The sequence below is a fragment of the Ictidomys tridecemlineatus genome, chromosome 13, assembly GCF_052094955.1.
Source record: "Ictidomys tridecemlineatus isolate mIctTri1 chromosome 13, mIctTri1.hap1, whole genome shotgun sequence".
Taxonomy (NCBI): Eukaryota; Metazoa; Chordata; class Mammalia; order Rodentia; family Sciuridae; genus Ictidomys; species Ictidomys tridecemlineatus.
In genome coordinates, this window is record NC_135489.1 from 71,062,238 (window position 1) to 71,077,097 (window position 14,860).

Here is a 14,860-nt window from a genome sequence, read left to right on the forward strand (position 1 = left end):
TATGTGAACTTTGCTCCAAAATAGTTTGCTTGTTTGTTTTTGGACTCTTTTATGCTGTCCCTTTCCCATGTAAGCTTCCGTTCCTATAACTTTACCTGGCAACATCTACTCTAATATTTAATGAGCACTTCCATTTGTTTTTATCAGAATCATGTGAGTATTGTAGAAAAAAAATCTGCCATTAAAAATTCAGGGAAAGGACGTCTTTTAAAAGTATTTCAAGAATTAAAATTATTGTAGGTATGGTACATAAATATTACACAGTGGTTGCTTAAATCAATTTTACGCTACATGCAGAAATTCACATTTCTGCACTCACAGGTCAGCCAATAATCTGAAATGTCAAACATTTCTCTTTTCTGAATAATGCAGCTTTGTGTGGATGTATAAAATACCTGAGAAAAACTCAGAGGAGGAAATATTTTGGCTAATAATTTCAGAGATTTTCATCCATAGTCACAGGGCTCCATTGTTTCTGGGCCTCTAGTGAGCCAGAAGGTATGGCAGAATAAAGCTCTTCATCTCATAGCCAGAAAATGGGGGTAGGGGGAGAATCAGGGACAAAATAATACTTCAAAGCACACCCCCAGTGACCCATCTCCAAAGGGGCCCAACCTCCTAAAGTCTCTACCACCTTCCAAATAGTGCCACCAACAGGGACCAAGTATCTAACACATAAGTCTTTGGGGGACATTCCAGATGCAAACTACAATATTTTCCTAAAAGGAAATGCTAAAAGTAAGAGGTAGCTCTCACTTGAGTTCTTTAAAATTGCATGCCAAGTTCACATCTTAAAATCTGGCCTGATTAGGCAACTGCATGTCCTCAGGTTCCAAATTGAATCCTACACTTTGTAAAATATCAAGCAATGCATCAAAATTAAGTTGGCATAATTGTACAAATAGGTTTAAAATATTTAACTCTGGGTACTTTTTCTTCTGACTATACTTAGATTTTTTTTAAGTTAATTGTCATCAGGTGTAGTGCCACTCATGCTTAATCCCAGTAGATTTGGAGGCTGAGACAAGAGAATTGCAAGTTCAAAGCCAGCCTCAGCAATTTAGTGAGGTCTAAAGCAACTTAACTGGAACCTGTCTCAAAATTAAAAAACAAAACAAATATAAATAAATAAATGAAAGGGGCTTGGGATGTGGGTCAGTGGTTAAGCTCCCCTGGGGTTCAATTTTTGGTGCCCAAAACAAAAAGTTATTTGTTAATGGGTACCAAAATAGATAAAGTAATAAGTTTTAGTACTTTACAGCACAGTGAAGAGACTATAGTTCAAAATAGTTTATCATATTTTTTATAAAATAGACCAGACCCCCACACTCTGGGGAGACCTTACACACCAGTAAGTAGAGGCTGTGTTCTCTCTTTGATCAACCCTCACATCCAGAAACTGCTGGAGATGCTAATTACCAGAAGAGTAGAATCAAAAATGTGAAAGGAAAATGCTAAGAATGGGTCCTCTTTCAAATCAATGACCCCAAACATGGATTCTCTGGGAAAAATGTTTAAGTCACCGAGGGGCAAGAGAGACACCATGCACAACCCTTCTGGAACACAAAAAGGAAACTAGAGCATCTTCCTATTTCTTTCAGCATTTCTCTTACCACAAGGCCTTGGGGGACCTTCAGAGCACAGATGCAGTCAGTTGTTCTGGGGTCCGCCCTCTCTGCACAGTGAGTCCCCCGTGGCTATTGCTTGGATCTCTATGAGGTCTTCCTCTGCACAATGTAAAGCTGTCACATTTAAGTCTCTAATTCTTTCCCAGTTCAATCCCAGGCTCAAAAAATCTCCACAACTTTCTAAGGACCAGATCTTGCCCAACTATGTCGCCCAATCCCAATTTTTAACACAAACACTGCCCCCATCTGTGGCTCAGGTACAGAACCACACAGACCTCACATCCTCTTTCCCAAACCTACCACCTTTTTCTCCACCCTAGAAGAGGACCCACAGATAAATTTGCCCTATATCCCAGGAGGAGGTATGGCTTCTCATCCCAGCTAAAAATCAGCATGTGGAACCCCTTACAGAAGCAACAGAAACACAGGAAGGTTTTACCCTCTTTGCTCAAAAAAGCTCAGGAAGCCAATAACCAATCCACTCTAATAATCACCAGGGCAGTCACACCTCTCTGAGCCTCAAGTTGGCCTCCATCCTTCCTGGTGATTCTAACAGCACCAAACTCCAGGAGCAACCAGAGCAACACAGTCTAGGGAGGTTCATTACAGAAGAAGAGCAGTCTGGCCCTCCCTGCAAATTTCATGCATCCCAGGTCTTGACAGAGCTCAGGGAAAATTCTCAAGGAAGTGTTGTGAGTACCAGGCAAAAGATAAGCATGGCCCCTTCCTGGCCACCCAGTCCTCTGAACTTGCTTGTGAAAGTAGCAAAGCTGTGCAGAAAGTGAGGTCCTGCTGCTCTAGGGACCAGAGCAAGACCTAGAGAGCGATGTGGAAGATCTACCCTGGAATTCAAGAAGCACCTCAGTAAAGGCTCTGGGAATGAAAAGGAGGATTCAGAAAGTGACTTGAAGAGGACATGGAAGTGTGACTCAGAAAGTGACATATCTATAGGCTCAACCAAGAAACTACTGAAAAAAAATCCTGCAAGACCATCTGATCATAAAGTTGGTTGAGATTAATAAGGGCATAATATCCACTTATGTATGTGCATCCTGGCTTACTGTCAACTATGCTTTTCCAAAGTCTAACACCCACAAAAACAAACAAACAACCCCTCTATCCCAGCAGCAATCTAGCATTCTCCAAGGATCAGCAATCCCCTTCCAAGAATCTTTCCTTCCTTAGTCTGGGAACTCACCTGATGCTAGAAACAAATATTATAAGGTCTCAAGTGAGACACAGGTTGAGTCCACACCTCCAGGTCCTTGATTCCATGAATCACAACTCTGATAAGAGACCACCCTTGCCTCTTCCACAGTTGAACTTTCCCTTAGTCTCTTGTGACTCCAGGGTCAACTCCATTGCGAAGGTTTCCAGTTTCCCAGAAAGAGTTCCTTGGAAACGTCTAGGAGAAAAGGTGATTAAAAAATGTCAGTTCCCTCTCTGCAGAGTTTCCTCCCTGATCCCTCACCTGCAGAGATGCAGAAGGCCTGGAAAGGAACCCCACTGGGTGGCAGCTATGACCCCTCAGTGGTCCCTCCAACTACACTGGAGGACCGCCTGCTTTCTCAGATTTACACTTATAGTCTTTTGGGAAGAACCCAGAATGGGAGGATTATCACGGGAATTGCAAGAGGCAGCCTCAAGTCCAGCCCAAGCTTGGCAAAGGCCAGGTATGAGTCAAGGGAAGAGAGTGGAGGTGTGGTCTCAGGAGACCCCTGCTCTAGTAAGGCAATGCTGGAAATCAAAGTACACTCCCAGTCTTCAAGATATGAAGAGACCAGGAAGACAGGTGAAGGAAGAACCTCCCAAAGTGAAAGTGACAGTCCCTTCCCTCCTTGCCAGAGAAACGTCAGATTCTCCAGAAAGCTCTGAGGCTGAATTTTGTCCAAATTGGAGAGTCTTTATTAGCCAAGTGGTGATTGCCCCTCAGCAAGACACTGTTCAGGGTACAATAGCCACCTCTGTGTACAGAAGCTTTTTAAGGATGAAAAACACTTACACCCTGTGCAGGGGGCGGCAGCAGTGCACAGCAAGCTCAGTATCCTGTGGATACTTTAAGATGTTCTTGGGTTGATCTTAAGTATCCTCTTGCTCTGTGACAAGGATAGATTTGCAGTTTGCTTGATGATGGTGCTGGTAAATTGATCAGCTCTATCTGGGATTTTTTTAAAAAATAGTTTAATAATAGTAAGCAAACTACAGACATAATTGATAATAAAATTTTGGAAACTGGAAAAAAAAAAGAACAAAGCAAGCATGCCCACTCTTACCATTTGTAGTTAATATCTTAATAAAAGTCAGCAATTAAGCAAGATAAAGAAATAAAAAACATCAAAATTGAAAAGGAAGAAGTAAAATTATCTCTTTTTGCAGATTATATCTTAGATATAAAAAAATACTAAATATTTTAAAAATTGGAATTAATGAAAACAATTAGTGAAGTTGCAGGATAAAAAAAATTAACACACAAAAAGTCTGTTTCTAAGGAAACTGTGTTAGTCAACTCATAAGGAGGCAAGATTTATTTTGGCTCACAGTTACAGAGATTTCAGTCTGTAGTTGCTTGGCTCAGTTGCTTTGGGCCTACAGTGAGAAAGCAAATCATGGTGGAAGCACATGACTAAGGAGGCTTGTTCGCCTCATGGAAGCTTCGAAGCAAAGAGAGAGAAGATGGAGTCCCATAGCTCCCTCAAAGTGCCCCCAATGACCTAGTTTACTTTCAAAAAGCCATACCTCCTGAAGTTTCCACTGCCCCCCAATAGTGCCACAGGCTGGGGATCAAGCCTTCAACACATTGGCCCTTGGGGGACATTCAAGATCCAACCTATCACATTCCACCCCTAGCACTCAAAAACTCATGTGTTAGAAGCCTGGTTCTCAGCCTATGGTATTACTGACTGGGAAGGTAGGGCTTAGTGGAAGAAAGTTGAGTTACTGGGGGTATATTCTAGAAAGGGGTATTGGGACTATGGCCCCCTCTTTTCTTCCTCTTTGCTAACTAGCTACCATGAGGCAAAGTGGCTTCCTCTGCCCCATCATCCTGCAAGATATATTTTGCTGTCACAGATCCAAAGCAACAGGGTCCAGTGACCAGAGACTGAAACCTGTGAAATTATGAGCAAAAATAAACCTTTCCTCCTTATAAATTGATTATCACAGGTATATTAACACAGTAACAGAAAACTGACAAAGAAATTAAGAAAGCACTCTCATTTACAGCAGCATCAAAAAGAATAAAATACTGAAGACGAACTTAACTAAGGCAGTTAAAACAACAACAACCACCTTGGATTATATAGAAAACTCCAAAACACAGATAAAAGAAATAAGACAGAAATACATTTCATGTTCATGGATGATATAACAATACTGTTAAAATGGCAATATAATCCAAAGTCATATACAAAATTAATCCATTCTTTACCAAAATCCTCATGGCATTTTTTATTGAAATAGAAAACAACCTTAAATTTCATATAGAACAATAGAGAATCCTGAATAGCCAAAGCAATCTTGAGAAAGAAGAAGGGAGCAACAAGAATCATATGTCTTTTTTTCAAAATATATTATAAAGCTATAGAATTTGAAAAAGAATGGTATTGAAGATAGGAATATTGACCTAATAAATATTTATTTATTAAACAGAATAAAGACTGGAAATAAATTCACAAATATGCAGGCAACAGATGTTTCACAGGAGTGCCCAGAATATACAACAGAGAAAGAATGGTCCCTTCAACAAATGGTGTTGGGAAAACATCATGTTCACAAGTTAAAGAACATAATTGGATTCTGTTGGAAAATAAGGATCTCAAAATACTTTATTCCAATGTTTATTGTACATTATTTACAATAGTCAAAATGAAATGGAATATTATCAATCTTTAAAAAGGAAATCCTGTGATATGCAGGAACAGATGAACCAGGGGAACCATACACTAAGTGATGTAAGCCATTTGCAGAAGGACAAATATTGCATGATTCCACTTAGACTGGATATCTAAAACAGTCAAAACTCATGGAAGCAGAGAAAAGAATGGTACTTACTAGGACCTGAGAGCAAATAAAAATGGAGAGTTACCATGTAACTCATTTAAAATTTCAATTACTAAAGATAAATAAGTTCCAGAGATCTGCTTTACAACATTCGACCTAATTAATATGTTATTGCCCACTTACAATTTGTTAAGAAAGCCTACTCATGTTCAGAGTTCTCATCATCTCAAAAAAGTGGATTAAAAGCTGCTATATGATTATACTTCATGATTTTGTAACATGCATCCATTTCAAACACGCATAAAATTATATCAAACATAAACAAAATTGTGTATTATTTGTTCCTTTAGAAAAAACATATTTAAAACTGAATCAATGAAACAAATTACATCTATCTTTTCTATTAAATACACATTAGGACTTTCTTACCATGATGAGTATCTCTGGTTTGTGTTTCTTGGACAAATCAATGATATCCACTCCATTATAACAGAGATTTTCAAAACACCCAGGGAAGCTTTTATGTGGCAACACCATGTATTTACGTGTATTTTTCCATGTCCATCTCTCCAAAGCTGATGTTAGAAAGAAAAACATTATATAAATAATATTGTTTAATTATTTTCTGATTATATGTCCCAAATATTAATGATTTACACATACAATGATAATTTTCTTCAAATTTGCTTTGCATATTATGTTGTCATATTAATTCCAAATGAAGTTTTAAGATGCAGATTTATCATTGTTTTCATTATAGAGAGACTCAATCCCCTTATTACCATTTCTAGTCATAAGAGTATTGTTATTATTTTTAGATGAGAATATTGTATCATTATTTCCATGGTGATCTGTATAATAGCTTATCCAAGTATAATTTCTTATCCTAAAGGAAAGGGGAACAGTAAAACTCCATATCCCTAAATGCCCCCTTTCTTGTCCCAAAAATCTCGCCAAATTAAGGGAACACTGAGAACAAGTCTGGACTGGAAAGTCCTTATATGTATTATCTTAAAGGACCTGGGCTTTCTCTTACGCACAATGGAAACCAGGGCTAGTTGGTGCTATCTGTAGAAAGCTACTTTCTTACATGCACACCAGGACAGTTGCTCCTTAGGATGCTGGTCAGAGAAGCTAACTAATCAGTTAATGCTGATGATGTCACTTCTTCTGCAGTCTAAGATATAAAACCTCTCTGAGTAGGGACCTGCACAGACTGAGGGCATCGTGGAAAGGATATGTGTCAACAGTCCAGCTGGCCACTACTGGACAAAGTGGTGAATATAACAAAGTGGTGAATATAACAAAGTGGTGAACAAAGAAAGAATATAACTAATCAAGTTCAAATGAAGTTCTCTAGCTTATTGGATAGCAATATAATAATGAAACCCTGATATTGAAGAATTTAAACAATTTCACATTTTGGCAGAACATATTCCTATGTATATCCCTGGTGGCATTATGAATAACTAAGGCTTGCTTTGAAGTTAGCCAATGAGGAAATGTTTGTTCTGTACATGATTTTGCCAAGATTATTTTGGTGAAAATGATTTTACCCTCACCCTCCCTGTTGCCACTATGGTTCTGCAATAGATAAATGATTAATGCATCAGAATCTTCTGGAGCATTTGCTGCACACAGATTGTAGAGATTCAGCCCTGAGTTTCTGACTGAACAGGTCTGAGGTAGAAGCTGAGAATTTGCATTTCAAAAAATTTCTTCCTGGTGTCCCTGTGCTTGAGCTGGTGACCATACTTTGACAGCCACAGCTTTAAACCATCAAAATTATATTTCTTGGAAGATTCTCCTCAGGCAAAATGGAGTAGTGAAAATTTTATTGGGTAACTGAGACACAAAATAATGGTTTTAAGACTCTTTTGTCTTAATGCTTTAAGTTATTCCCTAATGTGATGTCTAACACTATCTAGAAAATCACCAAAATATATCTGATGGGGCAAATCTAAAATGTATGTTGACTGATATTTTTAAGCTTATTGGGCAACCATATTAGCATACAGACACAAAGCAAAGTGGATATAACAAAAGTACTTAATCACAGCGATCCTTGCAGCAGTGCTAATAGTTTAAAATCTTAAAGGATAATAAACTTAACCTCAATTTCAGGGATTTAAAAATGATAGACAAGGCACAACGGCTTGCAGTCCCTCCTGCGCTGCGACCCTCACCCCCAGTGCCTTCGACTCTCCGGGCTGGAGTTTTTTTTTTTTTTTTTAATTTTACTGTTTTAAGAAAAAATGAATGATTTATTATATAAAATGATTGGCAGAATACAGAAAAATTATTTCTTTTACCTTTACATATTTAATACAAGTACCAAGCAAAGTAGAACATTTTAAAGAACCCACTACAAACTACCAAAAGGTACTCAATTTTGGTGAAGTTTTCAAGTCACAAATACTAAAAGTAAATAAAGGTACTTCAAAATACATGAAGTATGAAACAAGTATGGAAACAGTGATCTTCAGTAATGGTTCCTTTAACCAAAATTAACCAACAAGCAAAGATGCACAAGAAAAACACTGCCATGTCAGACAGAAAAGAATAAATAAAATATATTGTTCACTGGGATTGTTGAGCTAAACTCATTTTTTTTAAAACGTAAATAAGCATTAGGGCTCAAAAGAAGAATAAGGATATTTCAATATTATATATAATTTTTTTTCTACCAATAATAGAAGGAAGGATTTGGAGGCCAATCAAGTGCTGAGATCTAAGTGCCTCTCAGAATATTATGCAACTGAAGTCTTCTACCATTACTTAAAGATAATTTACTCATTATGAAGGAAAGAAAAACAATTATAATGAATAGGGCAAAAAAAAACCCTTATGATTAAATTCTTCTCTAGCATAGGAATATAATAATTTGTTTTCAAAGAATTACTTTGTATTTTAATTAATCAGGGCAAAAGTGTCACCCTAATTAATAGGCAAATGAGAGATCTCTGATAAGTCAAATATTCATAGCCAAAAAAGAGCTACCTACTGGAAAATTTGCACTAATATCTAAAATCTCATTTGTAAATAAACTAATCATTAAGTTTACAATTAAATTACTTTAAAATAGAGGTGACTGATGAATATTGCACATGTCATTTGAATATATGCTGAATTATTCTGTCAATAATCATAAGTGCTACTAATAAATATATTAATTCATGCTACAAGAGAAAGAATTGAAAAACTTAATCTCACATTTCAGAATTCCTGAGTCTTATCAGAGAAAAACATGTACTAAAACAAAACAAAATAAACTTACCTATAATAGGGCAAATAACACAAATCTGGGAATTAAGTTACTATTATATTTAGAGTTCTAAAGCTGAAAACTATGAGACAGATATATAAGTACTTCCATGGAACTATAAAGATGATTTTAAAGCTTGATTTTTAAAAAAGGCTAAACAAGGCCACCTGAGTGACATCTTCAATGATGGCAAGCCCACCATTTTAAAGGAATAATATTGGGCTGGGGATGTGGCTCAAGTGGTAGCGCGCTCACCTGGCATGCGTGCGGCCCGGGTTTGATCCTCAGCACCACATACAAAGATGTGTCCGCCGAGAACTAAAAAAATAAATAAATATTAAAAAAATTTCTCTCTCTCTCTCTCTCTCTCTCTCTCTCTCTCTCTCTCTCCCTCTCCTCTCTCACTCTCTCTTTAAAAAAATAAAGGAATAATATTTTTATTTCAAAGCCTAATTATTATTATAAAAAGGAAAAAAAGGTTTATTTTAATAAAATGTTTTAGTAAGATTGCAATGGGACAGCCCTTTGATGGAAGATCTAAGGAGGGTACAGCCAATGTAATCAAACTAGAACATGAGTTCTAATTTTTAGCCACCACCCACTAAATAATTTCCCTTTTGCTTTGCATATTACACAGTGAAAATAAAAAGATTATTTTAAGAGCACTTCAGTCCCACAATGTAGGATTTAAGCTTGTGTGAAAAGGTGTAAATGTCCCTATAATAATGTGATGCTTGCAAAAATACATTCAACTGAAAATTAATGTCATTTTTCTAACACAGAAAAGGGAAACAAAGTGGTCCCACTTAACACAACACAACAAAACAAAAAAACACTGTTTATTCCTTCTGGAAAGACTAAGCAAAGAACATCCAAAAATATTACACATTTAAGACTGCATACTTTAACTCAGCTTTAAAAGTAAAGAAGATGTATACTTTATAAATAAAGACACTAAGTAGAAAAAATATTTGGGTCATTTCTCTGTTCATAAGTACCCAGAAATAAAATAATTAAAAAACACTAAAGTGCAGACTTATAGGCCATTACAGGCATGATAAAGAGGTACAGCCAAAATTGCATCTACATTTACACTTACATATCCAGAAAATGATTCTTGCTTTTAAAAAAAAAACCGTGCAATTAAAAACTAGTCAGTTTTGTTTTTGCCGTAATACAAATAGAACTTGTCTCTGCCCACTAGGGAAGTGACTGTTAGACCTTGGACAGCACACTAGGCTCTTGACAATCATACATTTCTTTAGAATCATACAATATTGATTCCACCTACAGAAAATGTTAGCCCGCGGCCAGGTGCCGGCGCCGGGCGGGGCCTTGGCGGGCGGCCCGGGTCGGGGTGGCCGAGATTACTGATCTCTCATTACCCAACTATCTGATGACATCTTCAGTTGGACTGCTTCCTACCCAGCTTCTGAATTCTTACTTGGGTACCCCCCTGCGGACAATGGAAGATGTCATTACAGAACAGTGTTAGTAGATATTTTGTTTTTGTTTACAGATTATTATAAGTGTAGGCCTCATGTTTTATGTAGTTCACCGAGCTCAAGTGGAATTGAATGCAGCTATTGTAGTTTGCGAAATGGAACTGAAAACCTCTCTGGTTAAAGGCAATCAACCAAATTCGAGTGGCTCTTCATTCTACAGCAAGGGGCTGGAGTTTTTGACACGCCCCCCTCCCCACTTCCTGGTGCTCCGCGAGCCTTTAGTCGGACGCCACAGATCCCCTAGCGGCGAAGGCGGGCTCACCTGTTCTGCAGCAGCGAACCGCCGGCGGCGCCCAAGGTTCCCCACGAGGCGGGGACTGCTGTGCGGTCGCGGGAAGCTGAGAGAAAGCAGAAGGTGCCCAGGTCTTGGGGCCACTGGGGATGGCTGGCCTCATGGGGGCACTGCTTCTGCGGGCCTTAGCTAGGCTAGAGAAAGCTTTCGTCCTGCCCCCAGGAAGGAGCAGCGCACTCTGCTAAGACCCCAGCGTGGCTGATAATTCAACGTAGAGCGGGATTTCCCCCTACCGGCCCGGCCCCGCCTCCTCGGCGCCGTTCGGCCCCCATTGGCCGGCGCCGCCTGTATCTCTGGGGAACCAGCTCTTGTAGAGCTGAGCGGTGAGAAGGACTGGAAGGCTGCTCCTCCCACCGCTCTGCCCAGCAATCGACCTCATTGTTCCACACTTGACAGCTCCCTCAGGTTCAGGTAAATAAAAGGGATTCCATCACTGTTTGTCCCTGGTCCTTTGTGTCTTCCAGTCAGACCTCACCCTTCAGGCCTGGGGTCTGGAGACACCAGCTGCCTCTGTGAACAGTGGCCTTTGTTCTTCACACTGTCCCTTTCAAAGCCTCCCAGCAGGGATGGATGGCCTTCAGAGGCCAGGAGCACTGTGAAAATTCCAGTCCCAGAGCTGAGGAGGGAGCAGGAAAGGAGGGGGCAGGTGCAACTTAGACCCAGTTAAGTGACTCTGAGAAAGAGCAGATGCAAAGGCATTGAGGTAGAATCAACTTGGGGTGATCAAGGAACCTCCAGAACAGCACTAAGCTGAGGACAAGGTTAGTAATTGTTATGGGTTTGAATATGAGGTGTCCTCCAAAAGGCCAGGTGCTGACACAGGAGGTGGATGATTAGATTTTGAGAGCTGTAGCCTAATCAGTGGTCTATTGGGTGGTAACTGTAGGCACATCATGTATGGTTGGAGGAGGTAGGTCACCAGGGGTGTGCCTTGGGGGTTGTATGTTATGTTCTTGGCTCCTTGTGCTGTTTCTGTATCACCATGAGGTGAGTGGCTTTTCTCAGCCACGGGCTTCTATCAAGAACTGCCTCACCTCAGGCACAGAGCAACGTTCAGCTGAACACAGACCTGAAACTAGGAGCCCAAATCAACTTTTCTTCCTCTACGTTGTTCTCATCAGGTATTTGCGTCACAGTGACAAAAAAGCTAACTAATACAGTAGTCCATGGGAGAGAGGTCCTGGGCCTTGGAGGCCAGTGCAAAAAATTTGCATTTGCTTCTGTTAAGATAAGAAGCCCCTAGAAGAGGGTAACTCTGAGAAGAGACATGGGGCTAGTCTGGGTTTGCAAGAAGCAGACTCCAAGAGGGGATTAAATATGTACTGGTTTTATTAGAGGAAGTGCTTTATTGAGATAAAATGGAGCTGGGCAAGATGAGACCTGATTCCTAGTGAAGGAAAGAAATTGGGGAAAATTGGGTGGTCCCAGGTGGCTATGCAGTCTGAGGAATATTCTGCAAACCCCTGGGGCATTTTTGAGCTGTCTAGGTGATTCTGTGTTCTCCAGAAATGGGCCTGCCTTAATATCCTGCTTCAGACACAGGCTAGGGGTGGACCCTGGGACACATGGCCTCTTACAAATGCAGGGGACTTTCAGAGCCACAACGCTCAGTCCAATGGGCACCTGGATTGCTGGTCTGTAAGATGTGTCCTCATGTTGCCCACCTGGCTGGCATCGTATGCACTTGGGCTGTTTGAAGAGTATCTGGGAAGGTGATCAAGAGGCACAATGATGACTACAGAAGATTCCAGCTCCAGAGCCCCACCCATGGTTGTATGGGCAGCCCCAGAAGGAACTCAATGGGGGACAGACAGAAGTATGTGCCTGCTAGAGAGTCAGGCTCTGCCTGGCTCCATCTCTGCCACCCAGCCTCCTGACACCCAGGAAATCCCCTGACTCCCTAAAGGAAGTCAGGCCTGTATCCTGACTTCTGGCTTTTGTGACATTTTTATAGCCTAGACTTGATTTAGGTGTTACAATCTTGCTAAGAATATGCCCACACACTTGAAAGAAACTTTATTATTATCCTAATTTGTGAAGAACTGGTTGTTGGTTTTTTTTTTTTCCCCTTTCCCTTCTCCCCTTTCTTCTCTTGAGGGTCAGGCTGGAGCTAGGTCATTATTGTTAATTTTAGATCTGAAATTATATCAGACATGGGCTGATGTCCCTACACTTTCACTTCTTAAGACAAGAAGGCAGGCCCTAGCTGGGGAACTTGAGAGAGACAAGAAGATACTCATGGCAGTGTTTCAGTGGAAATCATTAAATATACCTAGAAACCATGAGATTCAGAGAGAATTTTTGGGTGGTTAAATAAAAATATCCCCCTGTCCCCCACCATCTGAGGGCAAGGTCTGCACCCACCATGGGTTAGAGAGTAGGAGGTAAGACATAAATGTCTCTGTTCAAATCCCAGTTCTGCCACTTTCTAGCTCTGTGGCTTTGAGAAAGGATGTAAGTCCAGCTTCTTCACTGCCTCAGTTTCCTCATCTGTGAAATGGGTGATATGATCTATTATGGCTGGTAAGGGGTTAATCAAGGTAGCCTATGTAGTTTTCACTGGAGTGCCTGAGGCAGGCATTGACTTCATATGTATTAGCTGTTAGCACAGGTTGAAAAATCCAAAGTTGGAAAAGCTCCTAAATTCAACATGTTTTGGGTGCTAACACAATGCCACAAATGGAAAATTTCACACTATAAAATTATGTTTCATGTACAAAATTATTAAATATATGATATAAAATTGCCTTAAGTCTGTATTTTTAAGGCACATATAAAAATGAAGAAATTTTATGATTAGACTTGAGTCTCATCCCTAGGATATCTTATTATGTCTATGCAGATATTCCAAAATCTGAAAAAAAAATCCCAAATCTAAAGTGCTGCTGGTCCCACACATTTTTAATACAGGATATTGTACCTGTATTCACTCTGGATTTCCTGGCTGGTGGGGGTTAAACTTAGAACTCATCGAGGAAGGTTTTAGGGATAAAAAATAAAAATCCTACAATAAAGCAGTTATCTACTGAATAAATTTAGTCTTCATTCCTGGTAAGACTTATTAAGAAATAGCAAAAGACATTTAATGATACTTACTAATGTTGACTGAGCACTTTCTACAAGACTGGTACTGAGCTAAATCCTTCATGTATGAAATAGCACAGGGCAGCAGGGAAAAGCAGGGGATCTGGATCAGGCCACCTAGTTCACAATTCTGGCTCTGCCCCTTAGAAGCGATATCCTGCTTCTTGCTCTTCTTTAACAATCTGGAAGTCAGAATCTCACTGCAGTGGGGTAAATTCTGTCTCCCTGCAGCATGTCAAAGTCCTGACTCTCAGTATCTCAGAAAGTGGCCTTATTTGGAAATAGGGTCACTGCAGATGTAATTAGTCAACATAAGGTCACACCAGAGTAGGGTGAGCCCTTAATCCAATCTGAAAGGTGTCCTCATAAGAAGATAGTTCAAGGGAAGAACATCATGTGACAACAGGGACAGAGGTTGGAGTCATGTAGCCAGAAACTAGGGGGCATTGAGAGCCAGCAGTTGCCACCAAAAGCCATGGAGTAGCAAGGAACCATTCTACCCAGAATGCCAGAGGGACTACATCCCAATTGAGGACTTGATTTCAGTCTATGGCCTCCAGAATGTGAATGGAGCTTTCTGCTATGGGCCACTCAGTTAGAGATACTTCATGATGGTAGCCCCTTACTTCCCAGGGACCACTGAAGCAACCTGGAGTCCTGTGAGCCAGGAGATGTGGGCCTTCTTTTCTTGCTGCCCAGCCTCTCAGGGACAGTCCTTCTTGTTTCTTCTCAGGAGTGTGCCTTGTCATGGGAGTGAAGTTTTTATTTTCCTGCAGGTCATGGTTCTTCTTGGCAAGCCATATTGGAATTGCTGGACTCCAAATTTCCCATGAGAAGTTGAGCCTCTGGAAACAAAACCAGCCCTAAGAAGAGTCTAGATAGAGACTATCACTGTGGTTTAACATTGTCCATCAAATACTTTAGAATAAAAAGACCCACCTACTCCCAGCATTCATGGTCAGGAGGAAATCTAAGACCTAGGTGTATTCACCTAAGTATTGCTTCTTTTCTAATTGACTCATTTTATAAATTTATTTTTAAATATCTCAGGTAAACTCCAGGCATGCCCCCACTCCCACCTCAATTA

At 40.1% G+C, this 14,860-nt stretch overlaps 1 protein-coding gene across 7 annotated transcripts in view; it reads right to left on the reverse strand.

Annotated features, from left to right (window-relative positions):
* Positions 1-11,176, reverse strand: part of LOC144369902 (uncharacterized) — a 64,110-nt gene extending 52,934 nt beyond the window's left edge. For 2 of the 7 annotated variants that reach the window (XR_013429743.1, XR_013429746.1), the window contains exons 1-5: positions 10,660-11,169; positions 9,148-9,210; positions 6,057-6,202; positions 3,631-3,786; positions 2,827-3,033 (exon numbers count right to left, since the gene is read on the reverse strand). Coding sequence is in view for 1 of the 7 variants with exons in the window: in XM_078030406.1 (XP_077886532.1) it covers positions 6,057-6,202; positions 9,148-9,210; positions 10,660-10,792 (342 nt within the window). In the remaining 6 variants the exon portion in view is untranslated. Of the gene's footprint in view, positions 1-2,826; positions 3,034-3,630; positions 3,787-6,056; positions 6,203-9,147; positions 9,211-10,659 lie in introns of all 7 variants that reach the window. The other 5 variants (XR_013429747.1, XR_013429745.1, XR_013429748.1 and 2 more) reach the window with 5 other exon arrangements.
* Between the last annotated feature and the right edge of the window lie 3,684 nt (positions 11,177-14,860).